The 24999-nt window shown below is 45.7% G+C and overlaps 2 protein-coding genes across 15 annotated transcripts in view; one reads left to right on the forward strand and one right to left on the reverse strand.

The window, feature by feature from the left end:
- Lrch3 (leucine rich repeats and calponin homology domain containing 3) overlaps positions 1–15269 on the forward strand; it is a 107470-nt gene extending 92201 nt beyond the window's left edge. For 9 of the 12 annotated variants that reach the window (XM_041672970.1, XM_041672977.1, XM_041672975.1 and 6 more), the window contains 3 exons: positions 5088–5165; positions 8806–9053; positions 12101–12220. In XM_041672970.1, the coding sequence (XP_041528904.1) occupies positions 5088–5165; positions 8806–9009 (282 nt within the window). In that variant the 3' untranslated portion in view covers positions 9010–9053; positions 12101–12220. Of the gene's footprint in view, positions 1–5087; positions 5166–8805; positions 9054–12100 lie in introns of all 12 variants that reach the window. The other 3 variants (XM_041672972.1, XM_041672979.1, XM_041672978.1) reach the window with 1 other exon arrangement.
- Positions 15270–17004: 1735 nt separating this feature from the next.
- Iqcg (IQ motif containing G) overlaps positions 17005–24999 on the reverse strand; it is a 40585-nt gene continuing 32590 nt past the window's right edge. For 2 of the 3 annotated variants that reach the window (XM_041673233.1, XM_041673232.1), the window contains 4 exons: positions 23615–23689; positions 19049–19180; positions 18674–18775; positions 17005–17473 (listed from right to left, as the gene is read on the reverse strand). In XM_041673233.1, coding sequence (XP_041529167.1) covers positions 17345–17473; positions 18674–18775; positions 19049–19180; positions 23615–23689 — 438 coding nt within the window. In that variant the 3' untranslated portion in view covers positions 17005–17344. The remainder of the gene's footprint in view (positions 17474–18673; positions 18776–19048; positions 19181–23614; positions 23690–24999) is intronic. The other variant, XM_041673234.1, reaches the window with a different exon arrangement.

The following is a 24999-nucleotide window of genomic DNA, read 5'->3' on the forward strand; positions in this document are numbered from 1 at the left end:
ACTGTTAGAACTTTATTAGGGAAGGTTATCAAGATGGCTCAGCAAGTAAAGGTTCTTGCCACCAAGCCTTACAGCCTGGTTTGCAGCCTGGTGTGGTGGAGATGAATCGTACAGAAAGGGCCCTTTATCCTTTCCTGTTTGTTTACCTTGCCCCTGGCTCCAGGCCACAGCCAGGCTTACCATTGGTGCCTACTGACTGGCTGCTGTCTTGGCAGAATACTGCCAGACTTCTTGAGTTCATTTACTGCCTTACCTCTTGTGGAATCAGGAAATACATCACTAAGAAGCATTCTCCTTGAAAGCCCAATCCCATATGAACTTGATCAGACATTTTAAATATCAAGTTTTATCCCAGTATCATGCTGTTTGAAGACAATTTAGTCACCTTTGGAAAGCAGTGGTACGGGGCCTGGAGAATGGCTCAAGAGGCTATGAGCACTCTGTTCTTGCAAAGGACCTGGGTTGGATTCCCAGCACCCACATGGTGCTTCACAACCATCCATAACTCCAGTTCCAGGGGCCCTGATGTCTTCTTCTGACTTCTGTAGGCACCAAGCACACAAGTAGTACACATATAAGCAAAACACTCAAACACATAAAATAAATCTAAAAGACGTTTAAAAACAAAACCTGGCACAAGGCCGTAGGAAAGAAGTCTGCCATTGCGTAAAGTGGGAAATCAGGGGGTCTGGCCAGGGTTATCCTCTTTTGAACTGTATGCTCAGACAGTTACTCAGCCTTGCTAACCCTTAACATTTGGATCAGGGCCTATGGACATTATCTTTTTACATTTTTAATCATCTTCCTTTTTCTAGGATTTGTTTTATTTTTTTAAATTATGTATATGTATATTTCTGAATATGGGTCTGTACGTATGACTGCTTTTCCAGCAGAATCTAGAAGGAGGTGTCAGATCACCTGGTGCCTGTGAGCTATCATATGGGTACTGTAAACCAAGCCTATCATTCTGATCCCATACTTGAAATGAAATGTTTAATGAAAACAAACTTTAAAAATAAAACTCTTGAGCCAAGTCTGGTAGTGTACACCTTTAATCCTAGCACTTGGGAGGCAGAGGCAGGTAAATCTTTGTGAATTCAAGGCCAGCTTAGTCAGTTCAGGCCAGCCAGAGCTGTATAGTGAGACCCTGTCTAAAAAGCAAAAACAAATATCAAGTTTTGGGCTGGTGACATGAGCTTGCCACACGAGCCTGGCTTCTAGACATTAAAGGGGAAGAAATGAACCAACTCTAAAGAGTTGTCCTCTGACCTCCCTGAGGGCTGCAGCACACATGCCCCGTACACTGTGTGATTATACACACAATAATAATAAACGTTACATTAAAAGTTTTAAGCTGGGCCTGGTGAGTCGTACCTGTAATCCAAGCACTTAGGAATTAGAGGCAGGAAGATCAGGCACTCACAGCCATCCTGGTCTACACAGCAGATTTGAAGTCAGCCTATGCTACATCAGAGCCTGCCTTAAAAATAAGGTTTTCGATGCCTGAAAAAGTGTTTGAATCATTTTAAACATTCAGAACTAAGTATTTATTCTCGTGTTCTTTTCAGTTCGAATCTCATATTCAGTGTAGACTACATTACAGAAATAAAAGAGGCAGACTGCTGCCAAAAATCATGTCGTGACATTTGAAGTTCTGGGAAAACTTTGGAGGTAGTGGGTTCCTGTAAGATTTGCTTCTTTTTTTCTTTTTTTTAAAATAACATTTATTGGTGTCACTTATGGTAGAAAAAAGTTCCTACACCAGATGTGCATGACCCAACTGTTAAATAGAACATTTCCAAGGTGAAATATTGTAAATACTGGACTCAGGAACTTTCGGTAGGAGAAAATTGAGAGTACTTATAAGTTTCGAATGTAATTTTCTCCTAACGAAAGTTCCTGAGTCCAGTATTTACAATATTACAATATTCAGTTGTCCACACGTCTGGGTGCCATTCTGTTGAGGGAGCTGCGGGTTGCATTCCGCCACCCAGCTCCAGCCACAGGCTAGCTTTACCCGAAATAACAACACACAAATTGTATTCACTTAAACACTGCTTGGCCCATTATATCTAGCCTCTTCTTGGCTAACTCTCGCACCTGGACTAGCCCATTTCTAATAATGTGTGTAGCACCCCAAGGTGCGCTTACCGGGAAGATTCTAGCCTACGTCCATCCTGGGTCGGAGCTTTATCGATTGCATCTGCCCGGGAGAGGGGAACATGACCTCTGTAAGATTTGCTTCTTAAGAGTAGACTGAGTCCTGCAGTCTGGAGTGAGGATGGAGAGGCTGCAGCCTGCATCCCACTGATGGATGAGCCTTTCCATTGGCATTTCCAGAGGAGGGATGTGTACTGAGTGCTCTCTCTCTCTCTCCCTCTCTCTCTCTCTCCCCTCTCCCGTCCTCCCATATGTCTCCTTCCCTCAGTCCTTCATTTTCATATGAGCTATAGGAAATTGTGTTTGAGCCAGTTTTTAATTAGCAGCATTAACTTTTTATCCTTGCTTTTGCACAGAAACACTTTTTTTTCTTCTATAACAAGATTATGTCAGTCTGTCCTTCTGTAAACATTTCAGAAATTTAAGTTTCCTTCTTTTGTAAAACAGTGCTTATGGCTATTCTCCTGCTTATTGGCCTTCTCTCCTGAACTCAGACCCGGGTCCTGACCAGTCCCGACCACTTCACAAGAAAAGATGCTAATGGCACTTGTACCTTTGCTTCCAGCACCGTGAGACAAAGAGCCACTGCCATGTGGAGAGAATTTCTAGCCTAGACGGGTGTGCCAAAGGCAAGCAGTTTGTCCTGTTGGAGTTGGGAGTTTGGTTTTTTTGAGACAGGGTCTCACTGTGTAGTTATGTAGACCAATCTGGCTGCAAACTCACAGAAATCCACTGCCTCCCCCTCTTGAGTGCTGAGATAAAAAAATGTGTGCCACCATACCCAGCTCGTTTTTGTCTCATTTAGCCAAGGCTGGCTCTGAACTCCCTGCCTGTACCATGCATGTCCTTTATTTGCAGAGTTGCTGTGAAAATTGGGTCTTTACCAAGGAGCTCCTCCTCCTAGCAAATTTCCCTGGCCTCTCAGTCCAGCTCACCTTTCTCTGGAGCTGAGGCGGCCCCAGCACTGTGCTGTGCACGCCTCCTTTATGTTTCTGGCATAAGCAGCAGCAGCGGAGCCCAGGCCTTTGTTGTGCGCCATCTGTCAGGAGATCATGACTCCACAGTTTATGTTTCATCTCCCCTCTCCCCCTCTACCAACCTTTTTGCTTCATTTAAGAATTTGGCATTGGCAAGAAAGGGAGCTGCACTGGTTTGTCTTTCTGTGTGCTGACACAACTCAGTGTCATCTGGGAAGAGGAACCTCAGTTGAGAAAATACCTCTACCACATTGGCCTGTAGGCGAGTCTGAGCTCCATTTGATTAATGATTGATGTAAGGGCCCAGCCTGCTGGGGACAGTGCTGTTCCTGGGCAGGTGGTTGAGGGCTGTGTGAGACAGCGAGCAAGCCAGGGTAAACAATTCTTTCATGGTCTCTGTTTCTGCCCCGATTCCAGGTTCCCATCCTCCTCGAGTTCCTGTTTGGATTCCCCTGGTGATGGGCTGTAAACTGTAAACTGAGCAGACCCTTTCCTCCCCAGGATACTTGTGGTTGTGGTGTGTCTGCAGCCATAGGGAGCCAACCAGGCCAGGCCCCGCCTCGTACCCTGGAGTCCTGTCATTCCATCCCAACTGGGAGATTTGTTTCTTTCTGTGCATCTCACTGGTTGTCTTCTTATCATCTTCCATGACAAAGTTAATCCTAGCCCTGAATATCTCTGGCTGGTCAAAATTAAAATACTTCCTTTCACTGCTTTTATTTTGTTTCTTCTTATGCCAAGGAATTGTGTTGTCTGTTTGAGAAAACTCGGGTTTTACAAGTTAAGTCTTTTGTTTTCTAGAGATGGTACAGGTGTCCATGAATTTACTAATTTAAAAATCTGTAGGTCATAGTCCCTGCAAGCATCTGGCTTCCATATGTAGTACTTGAACTTAACTTTAGAATATGAAATCCTATTTTTCTTACATTGTGTTCCATAATAACTAGGTTAAAAACAAAACCTTGAGAGGATATGGAATGCCACTTTATTTTCAGTCTTTAGAGATCTTTACAGAAAATTAAGCTCATTTATTAGTAATTAATGAAATTTCCAGCATTAACCATTTACCTTTTTAATGTAGCTTTGTAGCCATCGTTAAGACTTTAATTTCCCAGGTGTCTAATCTGTTAAATGTAAAAGATAGGACTGGGAGCCGGACGGTGGTGGCGCACACCTTTAATCCCAGCACTCGGGAGGCAGAGGCAGGCGGATCTCTGGGAGTTTGAGGCCAGCCTGGTCTACAAGAGCTAGTTCCAGGACAGGCACCAAAGCTACAGAGAAACCCTGTCTCAGAAAAAAAAAAAAAAAGATAGGACTGGGGTTGAGTACTGGCTGAAGCTGGGTGGTGGTGGCAGTGCACACCTTTAATCTCAGCACTCGGGAGGCAGAAACAGGCAGATCTCTGTGAGTTTGAGGTCAGCCTGGTCTATAGAGTGAGTTCCAGGACAGGCTCCAAAGCTACAGAGAAACTCTGTCTCAAAAAACCAAAATAAAATAAAATTAAATAAATAAAAAGCACTGGCTGTTCTTGCAAGGGACCAAGTTCAATTCCCAACACCCACATGGCAGCTTACACCTGTCTATAACTCCATTCCCAAAGATTCAACACCTTCTTCTGGATTCTGCAGTCATTGCATAATCTATAGATAAACATGCAGACAAAACATTTATATGAGGAGGCCAGCACTGGTTTCTGTCAGTAGTGTTTTATTGGCTGCAGCCACACTCCTCATCTCCTGTGGCTGCTTTCATGCTGGCAGAGCTGAACAGTGACGGCAGCTCCGTGGCTCCTGAGATTAGCATCAGTATCTGATCTTTTAGGGGAAAGTTTGCTGAGCCCCAGCGTGTGCAGCAGTAAGTTTATGACAACCAACAAGAGTGGTTTTAAAGCTGTGTGCTTTTTGACCTTTGTTGATAACACTGTTTCCCCCCTTTGTTGTCTCTCTGCAGCCTAAATTAACAATGGCAAAATGCAGGCGAAATGTGGAGAACTTCCTGGAAGCTTGCAGAAAAATCGGTGTACCCCAGGTAACGTGTGTGTGCGTGCGTGCGTGCGTGCGTGCGTGCGTGTGTGTGCGTGTGTGTGATTGCTCTTACCAGGACTAGCTGTGGACTAAGCTCATCACTGCTAACATAGTGTGTCGTTACAGAGCTCTGTCAGTCTTCTCTCCAGCAGTATTCTTTCATGTTTCCTCATTTCCAAGGATCTTTAAAGAGACTGTTAAATATTGATTTAAATAATTGTATTATAACTAATAAATTGAAAATAATTGTTTTATTTTCTTAAGCATCCCCACTAGCTGTTTGACCTATGTATAGCTACACATAACAGAATATTTTCACACAAGTATCATTCAGATTGGAATTCTTTTGTTGGCTTCAGTTTTTTAATACTTGATTTTAATACATCTTAAATATATGTATTCATTAAATAATTTTAAGACTTCACAAAATGTTACAAAAATAGCAGAGTTCTTATGTATTTTTCACCCAAATTTCCCAGATGCTAGCATCAAATATGCAAATAGTATAGCTGTACAAACTGAGTGATCCAAACGATAGTCCTGTTAACTAAGTTAAAGATTTAGCTCAGCTTCCACCCATTCTTCCACCAGGCTGCAATCCTTTGGCCGTTAGCACAGTGACGACCACCTGTGAGCTTGCGCCTCTATGGCAGTGTTTCTCAACCTGCGGGTCGAGACCACTTTGGGGGTTGAGCAACCCTTTCACAGGGGCCACCTACGACCATGGAAAACACAGATATTACATTATGATTCATAACACTAGCATATTACAGTCATGAAGTAGCAATGAAAATAATTTTATGGTTGGGGTCACAACAGCATGAGAAACTATTAAAGGATCACAGCACTAGGAAGGTTGAAAACACTGGTCTATTGTAGTTCTTGCCATTGATAGTACCATCATTAAACTTGATAGATTTAATAAGAAATGTTTTTAGTGTTCAGTGACACCCCCCTTTTGTTTTGGTTTTGAGGGTTTTTTTTTGTTTGTTTGTTTATTTTTTGCAGTTTTCTCTGTGTAACAGTCCTAGCTGTCCTGGCACTAGCTCTTGTAGACCAGGCTGGCCTCAGACTCGCAGAGATCTGCCTGCCTCTGCCTTTTGAAGAGTAGTTAAAAACTGCTTTGCTCTTGAGGGCTGCATGGAGTTGGATGATGTGGATATAGGCTTTTTGACCTAAGTTTACACTCAGAATGGTCTTAGAGCCCTGGGGCTCAGACCTCCCTTCTGCCTCAGCCTCCAGTGCTGGAATTGTGGTATACACTGTGCTTAGCAACAGTGTAAAGAAATTAGCAGCTTGCTGTGGTGTGGTTGGCAGTTTCTCTTTTCTTTCTTGCTCAAGATGGAAGCTGCGGCCTCCTGCATGCTCTGCCACTGAGCCACACCTCCAATCTCTAAGCCTTAGTTTTGTCTAGTCAGCAGAGAGAAAACACCAGCCTTTTCTGTCAGCTGCTTGATTAACTGTCGGAAACTCAGGATTGGCTCATCAGAAATGCCAGCTTTGCTCTAAGTTAAGCCCCATTTATCCCAGTGATGGTTTTTCACCCAGTTCACTGTCCTGCTCTAACTGATCATGTATGCAGTGAGCATCCTTCACTCCAGCTTCACATATTCCAGAGTAGGGGAAAAAAAGGCCAGTTCCCACCTGCATCTCCTTTAGCCAGCATGTTCCACACCTGCTCTTCAGCATTACTGGGTAGATCTTTCTCTTATTTTCTGCTATGTTATGGGTTCGGTTTTTTTTTTTCTTTTCTAAAATCAAGTAAGACATATTTTATTCTTATGGACAAATTCAAACTAGAATTTTTCATTTTTATACCATCTTATAAAAGCTTATGAAACCATTTTACCATTTACCACCTATTCTAGGGGACTGGCATGTATTTTCTCCACAGCGAGAGTCCTGATGCCCATATGCACACATTAGCACTCAGGTTTCCTGTCTGATGTCAGCATCCCTGCTGCCTGCTCGAGTCCATACCCTGTGCACTGCACTGGAGTGTGCCATGGCACAGAAAATGGGAAGCACAGAAAGCAGGAGCGTGCTGACTCTGCCCATGCCCGTGCTTGCCGAGATCCTCCTCGGCACCATTTCTGGACATCAGAGCTGCCTATCAGGCCCTACAGAGCCGTCTTGTCTTGGGTGTAAATATCGGAACCTGCGACTCTTTCAGAAAGCTACTGCCCTTGGTCAGCAGAATAGAAAAACTGTGTGCTTTACAGCATGCGTGTAAGTCAGCATTTTCCAAGCAGGGCTTACGAGTGTTCATTACAGCCCAGCTGCCCTTTTTACCTGAGCTGAGCTATTCGAAGGCAAAGAGAGATAGAAAAGTACACTTTGAAACTGACCCTTTTCCACGGCGGTTAGCCTGGAGTCCACAGCTCACCTGCAGCTCCTTTCCAGAAAGAGGAAGTGGACATCCACACAAACCACTTCTTCCGACCCATCTGCCTTCCACCCACTTCCTACCAGTTTTGGATGAGTTCTCGTTTTGCTGCTATTTCTCTTGAAAATTAGTCATTTTTCTGGACAGAATGAAGGATAACGAACAAATTCTCCAATCAGTAGCATCAAGCTGGTGTTCTCAGTCCTGCTTTGTTCTTGCCTCCTTCTGGCCCTTGCTAGACTGAAAAACAGGGAACTTAGTAGTTAAGGGTGTCCGCCTCGGTGCCCAGGTGTAAAATACGTGTCACCATCGTCCCTTCTCAGGATGAGCTGTGAGGGCAGTGTGGGAAAGCACCCCTGTTCCCCTTCACTTGGAAAATGGTGGAATAGGGTATAGAGTGCAGGGTCACCCTCAGCTATGTAATGTCTGAGACAAGGCTGGGCAGCATGCAACTCTGTTTCAGACAAAAGAAAGTCAGAGACAAGGATAGTCAAATTATGACGGAGAATTGCCTGGGAAGATAGTAATGGTAGAGTCCTTACCCGGGGTCCATCCCCAGCTCACGCTCAGACTATGAAAGAAGCCTCTGGAAAGGGAAGTGTCTGAATAGTCACTTTTACTCTTGTGCTTTTATTAAATGTTTTATTTTTTTAAAAACTTGTGTTTGAATCTACTATCTTATATTCTAGAATTATTGTGTATGTTAAAGACTATTTTCAGTTTGAATCCACTAATACTTTACCAATGGTGACTTTAGAAGCTCTGCATTTCTGTTGTGTGTAGCACTGAGCCACCTAGGGATGGTGGGCATCATCTGGTGGAGTAAGTCAGTACACAGGACTTCCCTACTGAACCTCCTCATTACAAGGCTGGCCTCAGGCTTGGAGTCAGCAGTTGCCTGTTCGGTGGCCGCCCTACTCTGGTCAGCATCCCTCAGTAAGGAAGACTGGGAATGGAGAGGAGGCCCTCCTACTCTCAAGCCTCACACCACCCTGAACCACAAGCCAGCTCTGTCCATTGGTCCCTTAATGCTCTTGGCCAGCCACCAACAAGCACACTCTATTTTGCTGCTCCGTAGAAAAGTCTGTGTACACAGATGAGCCCACAGCTTTGTCCCTCAGCATTTCCTTCCCTAAGCTAAGATGCTGCAGGGTGTGTGTCTGATCGTACCTGACATGAATACTGAGTTCTGTACTTGTCTGCATTCCACCCACTGACTGTGTTTTTCTGTTTTCCTTTCCTGCTCACACTCGGACAGGACAATCTCTGTTCCCCTTCCGACATCCTTCAGCTAAACCTCAGCGTTAAAAGAACTGTCGAAACCCTGCTTTCTCTCGGGGCACATGCAGAAGACTCCAGCATTGTCTCTCTGTCTGTCCAGCTTCTGGGTTTTGTGGCATTTTACTGTGCTTTAATGTTAACTCTCTGTGTGCTGTATTACCGGGTCTTCCCCTCTAGCTGACAGTGCAGCCCGTGCCTTCCACCTCCTTCATGTGCTTGGTGCAGGTTTGTTTCTCATACAGAATTACTGACATGAAAAAACATGTGTTTTTTTCAGAGTGCTAACCTGAGTAGGTGCATCGTTTCTTTTATGTCCAGAGGGGCAGCGCCTTGCACAGTAGGCACTAACGATGGCTAACAGAAAGATCATCACTTGCTTCCCCCTGCCCTGTGGCCTTGTTTCTCATATTAGGGGGTGGGGTTGAGGCATTTTTACTGATGCAGTCCTGAGCCACAGAACTCTGCCGTTCTTTTTATACTGTGCTACACTTCAGTCTTGAAGTGACAGATGTCTGAGCCCTTTCACCAGCTGCTTACCATGATGCTACTGGTGTCCTTTCTACTCTGGAGTACCTTGTCACTTAGTTCTCTGCCCGGAAGGCCCAACTTGCCCCCCCCCCCTTTTTTTAACAGTATTTGGACATTTAGAAGGCATGGCGCACTTAAACTTTATAATTTTAGTTTGGCCTGAATTTTTAATTTAAAGATAGTAGAGGTTCTCCAGATTGCTGTCTGAACCATTGTATCCATTTAACACAGTGAACACTGAGCAGAGCCTGCATCTGAGACCTGGCCATGCCTCGCACGTGTGCTGCCTATGACAGATCTACTGCAGGAATCCTGTTAGACTGTGACGTTTGCAGTTCCTGTCACTGCTAGCATGACTGAGTCATTTTTGTGGGTGAACTTGTATTTTGTAGGCTATTGGGAAGATTGTATCGGAACTGCAGGTCCAGTGAAGCTGCAGTCTGTCTCAGAATGCTTAGTAGATCTGTCTCTGGACGTGGGGCCCAGAACAGCATTGCGGCATTCAGATTGCATTCTCACCAATGGTGTCTCCATGCTCCATTAACAAAACTGACCAGCAGCTCAAGGGAGACGGCCAGGAACAGCCTGGGCCGCCGCTCCCCTCGTGTACTTCTGTCTGAAGTGGGTCGTTCCTAACTGTCCTCACTAACGATGCAGTGACAGACTCGGTGCTCTACAGCAGTGCCTGCCTCCCGGGTGTGTCGCGGACTTGTCTTCTTTTTAAGACACCTAGAATTGACGATTATTATCTGAATTCTGTAGTTTTGTCCTTTTACACACACACACACACACAGGGTGTGTGCTGATACACACCTGCAGTCCCAGCCTTTAGCAGCCTAGGCTGGCTACATAACAAGACCTGTCTTTAAAATAAAAACAGACAAAACCACCGCAGAGGCTGCTGAGCGGTCTAGACGGCAGTGGTGAGTTCCTAGGAAACGTCCACAAAATTGATGTCTGTAAGCTCCAACCTCTGAGTGGTGAGTAAACCACTGTGCTCGGCCTGTGCACTGCTGAGCAGATGGCAGGGATGCTCCACCCACAGCACACAGGCTTCATCTTTTTCGTTGGTATTGTTTGGTTGGTTGTTTTTTTGTTTTGGCTTGTTATGGTTTGATTTTAGTTTTTTAAGACAGGTTTCTCTGTGTAGCCCTGGCTGTTCTGTGAACTTGATCTGTAGATAGGCTGGCCTCAAACTCAGAGATCGACCTACCCTTAAAAGGTGTGTGTCACGGTGACTGACTAGCTCTTTCTGTATTTTTATTGCAATCCATTTTGTAACATTCCGAGTGATACAGAGTGCAATGGAGCACTCCTATAGCCCTCAAACTTGAGTTTGAGGCCACCCTGAGCTATACACAGCAAGACCTTCTCTCAACTATAAGCAAAAAAGTAATTTTTACCCAGGCATGGTGGTACACGTGTTTAATCCCAGCATTTGGGAGGTAGAGACAAAAGGATCTCTGAGTTCTAGGCTGGCCTGATCAACATAGCATGCTCCAAGACAGCCAGAACTACATAGAGAAACCCTGTCTCAAAAAAATTAAAAAATAATAATTTTGATGAGAAAAAGAAAAGCCAGCCGGGCGGTGGTGGCGCACGCCTTTAATCCCAGCACTCGGGAGGCAGAGGCAGGCGGATCTCTGTGAGTTCGAGACCAGCCTGGTCTACAAGAGCTAGTTCCAGGACAGGCTCCAAAACCACAGAGAAACCCTGTCTCGAAAAACCAAAAAGAGTAACAAAGTAGATGTATCCAGCTTCTTACCCAAAGGAACGGCCTTTTTATGGATCAGTTATCAAGATGTGAGTAAGCTTACATAATAGTTCCTCGGCTTTATTTAATCTGCTGAATTTTACAATATGAAATACTTTACTTTTTCAAATACAATTTTTTTTTTTGGTGGTTTTGTTTTGTTTTTCAAGGCAAGGTTTCTCTGTGTACCCTTGGCAGGCCTAAAATTTGCTCTGTAGACCAGACTGGACTCGAACTCATAAATATCCACCTGCTTCTGCTTCCCAAGTGCTGGGATTACAGGTGTGCACCACTGCCCAGTTTTCAAATACAGTTTTTAAGACAAGATCTCACAGTGTAGCCTTGACTGACCTTGAACTCACAGAGACCTGTCTGGCTCTGCCTCCTAAGTCCTAGGAACTCGCACACCCAGCTAAAACACAATTTTTTTAAATCTGATTTTTTTAAAACTAATTCAGCTTTACCCTACCATGAATTACCTGAGGTAGAGCAATGTTTCTTACTTCCATTTAACTCTGAGGGTTGTGGCTTTCAGAATGGAGCTATGGTGCAAGTCCTGGGCCCTCCCTTCCTGCAGTTAGAGTCATCACAAAATCATGAAGCGTCCCTCTGTCTGTGATTTCCTCCCCAGAGTGTCCTCTGTAATGCTGTTTTCCACGTGGGCCATGCTGTAACTCGGCTTGTTTTTCTATTTTGATGTGCTCTGTAAGTCGGCCCTGATCTTTGTCAGATAGTGTGGCTTCCTCCCGCCGTGTAAATGTGTGTCACCTGTCAGTCTTCCACTTTTCCGTGTGGACCTTTAACTGTGTTAATAAAGTGACCCTGAGTGTGAGACACCATCTGCGGCTGCCTCCTTTAGCAGGGTGGGTTTACCAAGAACTTTCCGTACCTCGCTTGATTATTATGGGGCGGGGTAGAAGTTCCCTTCAGTCCTGTGATGTTCATCCTGTTTTCTTTTCTGTTTGTTTTTCGTTACGTTGTCCTCTTTTAGGAGCAGTTATGTTTGCCTCTGCACATTTTAGAAGAGAAGGGGTTGAGCCAGGTTGCCGTGACTGTCCAGGCCCTCCTGGAACTTGCCCCACCCAAGCAGCAGCAGCAGCAGCAGCAGCAGCAGCCCCCACCCCAGCTCTCTGCTGTCTGAGGACTCCCAGGGCCCTGGGTATTGACACAGCCAAAACAAGGAACAGGAGGATGCGATTGCTGGCCCCGCCTGCTCACACAGCCCTGTGCGTTCCTAGAAGCCCTGTCTTCATGATTCCTGCCAGGAATGTTTGCTTCATCTCTCCATTTTAGGGGAAATTATTTCCACTATTTTTTGTTTTTAATGAAGACACAATCCTCTTAAGTGGAACTTTGATTACTGAGGACTCAACATGGAAGCCTAAGCTGGCTCTGCTTTCTTCATGGGGAGCAGGCTCATTTTTCATGCCAGAGACAGGATCTTGGAAGCCGCATATTTCTCTCTCAGAAGACAGACACGCTGCTGTCTTTCCAGTTCCCCGGGTTCTACTGCTCGCTGGTTTCCACAGTTGGGCTTCATTCTCCTGGAGCATTTGTGAAATCCAGATTTGCATCAGAGGTTTTGGCTGTGGCCTGGGAACCTGCATTTCCAGCAGACGTTGCAGTTGCTCTCAGGCAGTAGAAACTGTGCCAAGACACATAGTTATGTGGTTTGGGTACCACCCTGCTGCACTTTTCAACTGCATTCAAATCAAAGGCTGTGTTATGATGACTTGGACAATTCTGTCAAAGAGAACAAAAATAATAGAGAAGCCCTCGATTTTGCACTGTATAACAGTTATTTAAAACCAGTGTCCAGGCCTCTCCACAGCCCTGCCCACTCCCACCCCATCTTTTTCTAGAGGGTGGTTCTGTGCATCACCCTGCCATTTCCTAAACACAGACACTCTGCACACAGTTCTAAGCTGTACAGTGTAACCTGCACTACTCAACAGTATTTGCATTTGCCTCAGTGAACCCTGCATGCTGATCCCAGGGCACCTGAACCAGGCGTGGCAGATGCAGTAACAGCTCCCTGGCTCATGGGACACCGAACACAACGCCAAAAGAGGTGAAGGAAGCCACACTTCTTAGAGTCCTTGCAGGTGACAGCCAGCTTCCTTAGCTTTAAGAAAGCACTCGAGCAGCTTCCTGTCTCTCATCTACCCCCTCCCCCGTCCACTGCCTGTGCCTTACTCCTTTGCTGTGAGCAGACAACAGAAGGACCTAGGGCTCTAGCACAAAGTAGGCGTCTTCGTGTAAACCTAAGTACACAGGCGTTTCTTCCCCTGGGTTTTGCACACTTGTTAGTTGTTGTGTCTTTGCTGTGGCCAGTAGAGTAATTACATAAAAGCTGTTTCTTAGGGTAGCCCCTGCAGTCTTCCCAAGGCTTGCATTTGAGAACAGTATTTACCCTGTGCAGCATCCAAAGGTAATATCTTCGATACTGGACCATGTTCCATCCCCAGCACTACCGGAGTAAGGTGCAGAGAGGCACAGGAGCCTGTAATTCCAGAAGTGGGAGCTGGGTGGTCAGGATTTGGCCAGATGCTAGGCAGCTACAGGCCACCTGGGCTACATTAGACTGGCTGAAGCGCTTCCTCAGCAGCTGAGAACACTTCCTCCTCTTGCAGAGAGTCAGGGTTCAGTTCCCAGCACCCTGCGATGACTTCCTCGGGTACCAGGCATGTACATGGTACACATACATACATGAAGGTAAAATATTCATACATGTAAAAATATTTAAAAGTATCCTTTCCCTAAAAAAAAAATCCTTCCTCTAAAAGTGACTTTGAACAAAATCATTTTGAGTAATCAAAATAATTTCTCCTTGTTCATGCAGAGAAGTGTTTATTAGAACATTGCCACGTTATCCAAGTTTAAAAGCATGTACCAGCAGCCAGGTATGGTGGCACATTCCTGCAACTCAGGAGACTAGGGCAGGAGCATTATGGATTTAGGGCCAGTCTTGGCTACGCTGCAAGACCTTATCTCAAGAGACAGTAAGTATAACATAGAGCACCTGGGCTCCTGGCCAGCCCTTCAGGGGCTTGTCCACCAGCAGCTGTGCTTCTGGGCTCTAGCTATGCTTCCTTCTAGTCAGCATGAAACCTCAGCACCATTTCTAACTTGTAGCTTTTGATGTTGTTTAGAAACGAGTCCAGAAGACATTACATAATACAACACTTGGAGCAGCTCTGAGAGTTCCAGAGAGTAGGCTGATATTGCAGAGCGTGGAGGCTCATGCCTTTTTACCCAGCCTTTGAGAGACAGGGGGCAGAGCTCCTCTACCCAGTGAGCCCCTACCTCAGAAGAAAGAGGACACATTAATATTTCAGTTTTTCATGTGAGGCCTTACTGTACTTACCAAGTTAATTCAGATTTAATCATTAGGAAGCATTTGCACAGTTTTAGCTGTGGTTGTTAAAGTTCTGAGTCAGCATATAACAAACCGGGTTTTCCATTGGTCTTTTGTGGCTTCATATATATGTTTCTAAATTGGAGAGAACAATACATTTTTATAGTTAACCTTGCTAAAGACCCCAGTGTAAGATAAAGTTAGTCTTATCATAGTCCACTGACCGGAAATGGCTGTCCTACCAGTGCTGACGGTGAACAAACCAAGTGCCTGCCTGGCCCTGCCCCGCCACCTACGGAGATGTCATGTCAGCGGTCTCCAGACTTGCAGAGGCGTCTCTGCCTAGCCCTCGGACCAGGCTCCTCCTGTAATGAGCAGGTCTGAGGCACTCGCTAGAGGGATGAAGAGACTAGAAAGGGCAGAGCGGTGGGTGTTTCCCAGCTGCTCTCTAAGTACCCTTGCAGCTATCAAGGGTCTGTAATCCGCCTCCCTCCAGTCAGCAGTGGCCGATGGTGCGCCGTGCTGATGAGTGTGAAGGACTGAGGACTTGGATGGTTGTGAAATGAAGGAAAACCTGCTCCTTTAGAAGCCTTGTATATACACAGTGCAGCGAGACGGTTACAGCAGATTTGACTTCTGAAATGTTACATGTAATTAGTAAAAGGTTTTGTAAACATTGTCCTATATTTGTATGTCTGTAAATATATTGTGTAAGTTCTAAGTATAAATATGTTGATACTGTGTATGTTATTTTAAGTTGCCTGTATGCCATCTTATATGTGGACATTAAAATAAAAGCCAATACTACCATAGCATGTAATGAACACTTGCAGATGTTCAAGCCTAAAACTTGTCTTCCTTAGCAAAGACAAATCTGGCTCACAAAGGGACAACTTGTTAAACCAGCCTCTGAGGTTAGCACTCACCTCTCAAGGAGGCACAGGCAATGAGGTGGCCTGCGATGGCAGCAGGACTGGACGGCTCAATTCAGGCTGGAGCTATAGTGCAGTCAGTACTGTGCCTACTAGCATGCATCACGTCCTGGGTTCCATTCCCACTGCATAAAGCAGGTATGGTCACTCACTCCTATAATGTAGGAGGTTCAAAGCCAGCCCAGACTACATAGTGAGTTTGAAACCAACTTGGGCTACATGAAGTCTCCAAAAGTTAAAAAGGCCTTAATTCATGAAAAGAGTAAGATACATTAATATAACTTTCCTCTAAGAAATAACCAGTTAGGGGCCAGTGAAATGGCTTAACAGGTAAAGGGGCTTGCTGCCAAGCCCAGTGACTTGAGTTTAATCTCCAGGACCCAGAAGAGAAATAGGAGACAGTTCTTGAAAGCTATCCTCCTCTAACCCGCACACGTGCGTTATGGCATGCACATGCATGCATGTTTGCGTGCACGCACTATTTTTTTTAAGATTTTATTTATTTAGTATAGTGTTCCACTTGCGTGTATGCCTCTATGCCAGAAGAGGGCACCAGATCCCATTATAGATGGCTGTGAACCACCATGTGGTTGCTGGGAATTGAACTCAGGACCTCTGGAAGAGCAGCCAGTGCTCTTAACCTCTGAGCCATCTCTCCAGCCCCTACACTAATTTTTTTTAAAAAAAAAAAAAACAACTTATTTTAAAGAAACAAGCTTGGCACAGTGATGCATTTCTTTGATCCCAGCACACAGGATGGCAGAGGAAAGCAGATCTTTATTTTTTTTTAAATTTTTTTTTTTTTAATTTTTTTTTAAATTGTTTTTTTATGGTTTATTTAACTTTATTTTATGTGCATTGGTGTGAAGGTGTCAGATCCCCTGGAACTGGATCTTCAGACAGTTGTGAGCTGTCATGTGGGTGCTGGGAATTGAACCCGGGTCCTCGGGAAGAAGAGTCAGTTCTCTTAACCGCTGAGCCACCTCTCCAGCTCTGAAAGCAGATCTTTAAATTCAAGGCCAGCCTGGTTTCACAGCAAGTTCCAAGATGATCCTGGCAACCTGAATTTGAGCCTGAGAACCCACAAAAAGGAGGAGAAGAGTCCACAGAGTTGACCTCTGAACTCTGCATGTGCACCGGCACGCATCATGCACACAGACACAGACGGAAGCAGAGGTGCAGTGGAGACAGCTGTGCTGTCCTGAAGGCTCCAGCCTTCCAAGACATTCCTTACTGATGGCCAAAGCAAGAATGAGCCAGTGGGCTCACTGGTTTTAAGGGAGAAGTGAAAACACCACACGGGCCGGTTTCCACCAGCTTTGCTGAACTCCACAGACGCTGGTTTCCACCTGTCTTCCCAGATGGTGGACATAGTTGTGTGTCACTGTCTAGCTTTCTGGGACATGTGCCATCTCTACCACTAGAGGACTGTGGATGCACACTCCATCTCTCTTGTGTTGGCCACTTCCACCCCGATCTATCCCCAGAAAGGTTGCCAGAGCAGCTTATGTAAGAGGCAGATTAGGTGCCGTCCCCCAGTGCTGGTAACAGTGAGACAGGCAAAGTTTATAAGTTTAACAAACCAAAGTTTATTAACTACCGTGTGCAGACATATTTTGCTAGCAGATAACCTTGATAATTCTCCCTGGATATTGGCATAAAATCAAAAGAAAATATTACACCGGACTTTTTATTGTATCGCTAAAGCCTATGAACTGTTTTCTCATGAGAAAGAATGTTCACAAAGCTGCTCCACACTTCTTTCCCCAAAGTGCACAGTCTGAAGAGGCCCTACCGCCAAGTTCTAACCCCCATTCTGGGTTTGAAAACAAGGGTAATGGGCCTAGTGAACTCTGTAGGTGTCCTGGATGGCAAGCCACAGGTGAGTGTTGTGACGGCATCGGTGTGTCCCTGGAGACCAGAGGAAAAGAACAGCAGGTACTCGTCACTTCTTGCCTCTCCGTTTTTCCTTCTCCTTGCCTTTGGAATCTTTGCTGTCATCTTTCTCTTTCCTGGGCATTCTGAAACCGCCAATTTCCTTCCGGACCACTGTTCCTCGCCACCAGGCCTGGAGCTGAAGGAAAGAAGGCAGTTCATCTCAGTGAGCCCAGCAGCACTGTGATCCTTCTCCACAGAGAACCACAGCCACACGTGTTTAAGGACATCTCTGAGGCATGGCAGTGGCCAAGCTGATGTCACTATGGCTACCTTGTTGCTCCTGGCTAAGCGGAAATGCAGTGTGCTAGGCCGTGTTGGCACCTTTGGTAACGCAGCCCACCTCGCAGCCATTGGCTGGAAAGAGAATGACTGTCTCTTACCTGCACCCAGTACCACAGACGGAAAAGAATACAGCCCTCTGTGGTGGTGCACACCTGTAGTCTCAGCACTCGAGCAGTGAGGTTCACAGCCAGCCTGAGCTACAAGCAGAGCTTGCTCCTTACTCTACATCTCAGGTTCATTCCCCTCAGGACCCCTGAAGGATGCACTTCCAAGCAACGTTTTTCAAACCATCTTTGCATTACAGTTTTAGCTTTAAACATTTTTCCAGGGGCTGAAGAGATGGCCCAGCAGTTAAGAGCTTTACTGCTCTTGCAGATTATGAGTTAGTTTCCCAATACCCACATCTGGAAATTCGTAACCTCCTGTAACTCCAGCTCCAAGGAATCTGATGCCCCCGGGCAATCATGTGCACATACCCAAATACAGACATTTACATACTTCAAAGTAAAAATTAATCTTAAGACTGTTTTCCAGAATCTGGACCTGATCATGTTGTCATTGCTAATTGCAAGTTCACATAGAACTTTTATGAGACATTTGCTGTCTCGGCCAGGCTTGAGTCTTCACATCTACCATGTCCAGTGCTCAGGAGGCGGAGGGAGAAGGAGCACCGCAGGCCACATACATAGTCCCAGTTGGTCAGGGCTACAAAAGACGCTGTCTCAAAAATACTAAGCTAAAAGACATTTTAAATATGTTTTTTCTAATTTGTATTGTTCCGTTTACCTTTTGGGTTTTTGTTTGTTTGTTTTAAAGCAACTTGTATTGGACAGCCAGGGTGTGGAGCAGGGCACAGCATTCTGGAGCATCCTTCCTATAGCTGAGTCCCCTCCTCAGATTGTTATGGCTGGAAAGAGGCTTTGCTTCCATTGATCTCCCCAGATGGGGAGCCAGGTGTGCTCTTTTCTGTCTCAGCACCGTGAAGTGTATGTGCGCCCACTGTGCTACAGCTGCAGTGAGCCTGCCATCCCCACCAACTGCCAGCGCATCCTACCTTCACGATGCTCGTCAGCTCCAGGTCGTCCTGCGCCAGCTTCTTCCTGGTCTTCTCCTTTTCCAGCCTGTCCTCAATGATGACCTGCTCATACTCCCGGATCTGCACAAGGACACACGGAGCCCAACCAGCCCTGCTTGCCAGGAATCCCAGAATTCCCAGGACACCGGCAAGGACTGCTGCAGTCCAAGGCCAGTTTGTTCTACCCTAGCCAGTAGCAAGTATATGGTATGACTCAAAAAATGATATAAATCCTGCTGTGGTCACCATCATCAAAGAATCCCGGTGGTTTACAGTCACACCTCTACTTCTGGCCAAAGGCTTCCCCAGTGAGCTTAGTCCCCATTCATCCCCAGGGTCCCCATCCCCCCTTACCGTCTTTGCAAGTTCTTGAAGGTGCGACAGGTCGGCGGCCTTGGCAGCCTTGAGGGCATTCAACTCATTCTGTTTTGCTTCGGTGTCTTGATCAAATTTCTCCATCCAGAACTCTAGCTTCTCCTCAAGTTTCTACTTGGAAAGAATATTAAAACATGGCTTCTAAGCTGGGTGGTGGTGGCGCACTTGCCTTTTATTCTAGCACTTGGGAGGCAGAGGCAGGAGGATCTCTGTGAGTTTGAGGCCAGCCTGGTCTATATGAGTTAGTTCCAGGACAGGCTCCAAAGCTACAGAGAAACCCTGTCTTGAAACCCCCCCCCCCAAAAAAAAAAACAGAAACAAAAACATGGCTTCCACCACACATAAAATAACAAGACTGTGATTCAGTTACACCAAGAAACTTTCCTAGGGAGATCCAGTCAGAACAGACTTGGTGAGGGCATGGGGGAGGGAGGTGCTGACATGATGGCTCTATCAAACTATACACTCCATGTTTGTGTACTTTCCTGTGTGTAAGTCGCTCAGTTTTTAAATAGGAGTGGCACCTATGAGCTCACAGCATGTGATGCATGCACAGGACCTGTGGAACTCAAGTCAGTCAGAATCCCAGGAGAGAGTGGAGCTGGGCCGCTCACATCAGACAGAATCCCAGGAGAGAATGGAGCTGGGCCGCTCACGTCAGTCAGATATCCCAGGAGAGAGTGGAGCTGGGCTGCTCACATCAGTCAGAATCCCAGGAGAGAGTGGAGGTGGCCGCTCATGTCAGTCAGAATCCCAGGACAGAGTGGAGGTGGCCGCTCAAGTCAGCCAGAATCCCAGGACAGAATGGAGGTGGGCAAGAAGTTCCACCCTAGCTTAGAAGCCAATGGCAGTTGATAGCTTTTGGGAGAGACAGAGTCTGTCTTTTGAGGGTGTGGCCCTGGTAGTCACCACACATCCAAGAGTCTAACAGGCATGACAAACTGTGTCTGATGAGGTTTTTTTAGGACAATTTAGGTGGGTAAGGAAGTAGGTAGGAAGAGTTGGAGACATTCATATGATCAAAATGCATTTTATGAAATTATCAACTAATAAGATGAGACAATAGATAAAATGACAAGAAAGACAGGAGGAGGAAGAGTTGGGGTACAGCTCAGGGTTACTCTTTCCTTCCAAGAGCAGTCTTGGGCTTGACACCCAGCACTGCAAAACAAATGCTTGAACTTTCCAGAAGTGAATCAATACTCAAGACCAAGAGAAAAGCGAGGGGGGGGGGGGGGGGGCAGAGGAGTAGGTAGAAATTCTGAACGATAAGACGTGACATCAAGTCTTGTTTCTTATTAACAACACTGAACATTGGTCAAAAGACTGACGTGCGCTGGGGACATGCTCAGCTCGGGTGCTGGTCTAGAATGTATGTGCCCTGGCTTTGACAGCCAGCACCACAAAAGTAGACATGGTTGCCCGCACCTATGATCAAAGAAGAGTCAGGAGGGCTACGTAGCATGTTCTAGTCTAGCCTGTGGGGGGAGAAGAGTATTGAAAATTCTCAATGAAAACAGACATGAGTCTGAGATAAGATGCCTAGCCAACCTAATTTTCAAAAATGATAGAAAAATGAGATTCAGTCTTGAAAAGTTACTTGAAGATGGACTTTTTTGCAAGAGAAAATGAAAGAAGGTGCTGGAAACAGAATTCAGGCCCTCTGGAGAGCAGATGGACTTTCTCCTATGCTATCTCTTCAAATTTCTTATACATGCTAAGGTTTTACTTTCTTTCTCTGGGTCTAGAATTAATAATTATCTATATTCTGTTGCTTTTATTAAAGCAAACCTTTTTACTTAACCTCCCCCCTTTCCAGCGTTGTATGCTGAATGTCAGTACACTGGCACACAAAACCTGCTGTGCTGCACTGTCTGTAAGGGATTCTTGTATTTCCGCTCCACGAGCACTAGCTGAGAGAGCGAGGGGTCTAAAGAACTCAAGGAGACTTGAGTGCAGGCTGGAATCTGAACCTTGGCACTCCGCCTTCAGTCTGTGCATCTTCCATTAGAACTGACGTCTCCTGAGGAACTTCAGACACTGCGATTACTGTCACTAAGAACCACACTTTACTGGGTTTTTGGTTGGGAACCTGTCCTGGATCTTGAGAACAGGCTAAGTTTGAGAAGTTCACAATCACCTGTAACTCCAGCTCCAGGGGATCCGTGTGGCAGATAAACACACACACACACACACACACACACACACACGAATAAATGAATGGGCAAACGTAAGATGCACACGTGTATTTTACTTTATGAACACATTAAAGGAGAAAAATACACCACTTTGATAGATTAAAAAAATAATGCATCTCAGCCAGGCGTCGTGACACACACCTTCTTCAATCCCAGCACTCATGAGGTAACTCTAATTCTTTGAACTTGAGGCCAGCTTGGTCTACATAGTGAGTTCCAGACCAGCCAGGGCTATGTAATGAGATGCAGTCTCTAAATTAAAATTTAAAAATAAATTTGTAGTTACCAGTTTTTGTTGGGTTTTTTTTGTTTGTTTTTTGTTTTGTTTTGTTTTTTATTTTTCAAGACAGGGTTTCTCCGTAGCTTTTCATTCCTGTCCTGGAACTAGCTCTTGTAGACCAGGCTGGCCTCGAACTCACAGAGATCCGCCTGCCTCTGCCTCCCGAGTGCTGGGATGAAAGGCGAGGATCACTGTTTTCTAATCAGAGAGGCTAGGTGACTTGGCCAGAGTCACACAGAGCCAGATGTCAGCTGGCTGCTGGATGCCTCTCAGCTCCAAGTACTTTCTGCAAGGCCTAGCCTCACTGGAAAGGTTTCTTTGGCCACCTAGCAAAATACTAATCTTTGTCAGCAGAGGGCGCTGGAAGACATGTCAGGTCTCCTGGAGGCTCCCTAGGCACACCATTCCCAACACCTTTAACAATCCCAACACCTTTAACAATCCCAACACCTTTAACAATCCCAACACCTTTAACAATCCCAACACCTTTAACAATCCCAGCATTTACTGCCATGTGCATTAAGACCAGGTGAGGCTAATTCCAAAAATTTAAAGGACTCAAGAGCAAATGTATAGTGTTTTACTTTAACATATTAACAGAGAATAGATAATCACCAATGGAAACAGTCCATCTTTACAACTGATTGAAGGAGGAAGAGGAGAGAGAGGGAAGGCTCGGGGAGGGAGGAGGAGAAAGCAAAACATTTAAGCCAGCCATTATCCACACTCCTACAATCCCAGCACTCAGGAGGCTGGGGCAGGCTGAGGATCAAGAGTTGAGTTGGAGCCGGGCAATGGTGGCGCACGCCTTTAATCCCAGCACTCAGGAGGCAGAGGCAGGCGGATCTCTGGGAGTTCGAGACCAGCCTGGTCTACAAGAGCTAGTTCCAGGACAGGCTCCAAAACCACAGAGAAACCCTGTCTCGAAAAACCAAAAAAAAAAAAAAAAAAAAAAAAAAAAAAGAGTTGAGTTGGAGAACACCCTGAGCTATGTAGCAAGAATCATCAAACAAAAGAAAAAGATCATTTACTCAAGTCTACGGTTCCTGTTAGCCCCCTTATCCTGGCTTCAGGCCACCCAGCAAGCACCTCTTACCATCCAGGTAAGAGGCACCTGACATGACTATCTGCACACACAGCCTGCAGAACAGACTAGACACATTCATGGACTATGAAGGGGAAAGCATGAGTACATGTACCCAGAGTCCCAGAAGCCCAGAGTCCCGGTCCCTCTGCAGTGCTTTCCTGAGACGGACTGTTAGAAAGCACCTGCAGTGACAATCAGTACTGTCTGGAGCAGATCTGTGGCATACCCATTCAATGGGACATTTTATATTTTAAATTATTTTGCAAAGAGATTCTAAGAACATGAACAAAATGAGAATGCAACTGATAATTTTAAAAACACCTCTCAACTGATCATGGTTTTTTTGTTTGTTTGTTTTGGGTTTTTTTTTTGTTGTTGTTGTTATTTTATTTATTTATTTATTTATTTATTTATTGTTTGTTTTGTTTTTCGAGACAGAGTTTCTCTGTGGCTTTTGGAGCCTGTCCTGGAACTCACTCTATAGACCAGGCTGACCCTGAACTCACAGAAATTCACCTGCCTCTGCCTCCCGAGGGCTGGGATTAAAGGCCACCACTGCCCAGCTGAGCATGTTATTTTTATAATTTAAAAAATCAAGCTGGGCAGTGGTGATGCACACCTTTAATCCCAGCACTCACAGACTGGCCTCAAACTCACAGAGATTCACCTGCCTCCGCCTTCCAAGTGCTGGGATTAACAATGTGTGCCACCACCTCGTGGAGTGGGATTTATTTACAGAGATCTCTTTATTTTATATGTACAGGTGTTTTACATGCATGTGCCATGTGCACCAGTGCACCCAATGCCCTTAAAGGCCAGAAGAGGGTACTGAATGCCCTGGGCCTGGAGTTATAACTGTGAAATGGCATGTCAATGCCTGAACTGAACCCAGGTCCTCTGCAAGAGCAGCCAGTGCTCTCAGCTGGTAAGCCATCTCTAATTTGATCCTAAATGAGGAACTAAAGGTCCCGGAGACTCACCTGCTGCTCTTTCTTTAGGAACATTTCGATCTCCATATGAACTCGGTTCTCCTCTTCAGTTTTCATCCTCAGCTTCTGTAATGCACCAAGCACAGGCTCTCTCCTCAGCAAGGCTCAGGTCACCATTCTCAGGGACCCCAGGAATGCCAAGGCTTCCCTACAGAGCTCCCTGTGTGCTCCACAAACACTGCACCTCCTTAGATACGCGCAAGGGCCCTGAAGAAGCCCAAACAACCCTGTCATCTGAAAAACCATGCTTCAAGTGCAAGATTCTTGGCCCAGAGAAAGAAAGTACAGACTTCCAGATGGTCCACACCTGGAATCCCAGCTCTCTGGAGGCTGAGGCAGGCAGATCCGGTTAAGGCCAGCCCTGCACTCCAAAGTGAGTCTGAGGCCAGCCTGCCTGAACTACAGAAGCCAATGTTGAAGAACAGGAGGCCGGGAGGAGGAGGAAGAAGAGAGAAAACATAACAAAAAAAGCAGGGATTGGGGGCTGGAGAGATGGTTCAGTGGTTAAGAGCATTGCCTGCTCTTCCAGAGGTCCTGAGTTCAATTCTCAGCAACCACATGGTGGCTCACAACCATCTGTAATGAGATCTGGTGCCCTCTTCTGGCCTGCAGGCATACACGCAGACAGAATATTGTATACATAATAAATAAATAAATATATTTTAAAAAAAAAGCAGGGGTTGGGAGGGAGGCTTTCCCAGCAGCCGTCTCCAGGTCGTACAGAGAGCAGGAGGTGGAGCCATTAGAATCTCCAATCACAGATATCTAGGCCCATTGAATCTTTCAAGCTTGACCTCGTGGGCTGTACTGGTCATGAAGGAAAACATTAATGTTCTTCCTCCTCCTCTTTTATTGGCTGACGTATTAGGAATGACAGCTGGCTGAGGCAGGAGCCAGCTCAGCAGCTAAGAATGCACACTGCTCATGTTTAGAGGACCTCTGTTTTGCCCAGTGGCTCGAAACCACCTATGACTCCAGCTCCATGGGGCCCAATGCCTCTAGCCTACTTGGGCACTTTCCCACACATAATTTTAAAACATGGAACTGGAGGTACAGGAGGTTGTGCCCCCCATCCTACACATATGGGTGCTGGGAACAGAACGAAGGTCCTCTTAAGTTTTTCTAGACAGGGTTTCTGTGTGTAGCCCTGGCTGTCCTGGAACTCACTTGTAGACCAGGCTGGCCTTGAACACAGATCTGCCTGCCTCTGCCTCTCTAGTGCTGGGATTAAAGGCATGCACCACCACCAGGTTAAGAAATGTGCGTACTCTTAACAGATGATCTCTCTCCTGCCCAAGATAAATGATTTTTTTAAAGTGACAGCCACTTGGCATCATCAAGTCATCTACCTGGGTGTATTTATTGTTGTTGTTGTG

The sequence above is a fragment of the Microtus oregoni genome, unplaced genomic scaffold (genome assembly GCF_018167655.1).
Source record: "Microtus oregoni isolate MIOR12 unplaced genomic scaffold, Mior012 000023F_ref0000262, whole genome shotgun sequence".
Classification (NCBI taxonomy): Eukaryota; Metazoa; Chordata; class Mammalia; order Rodentia; family Cricetidae; genus Microtus; species Microtus oregoni.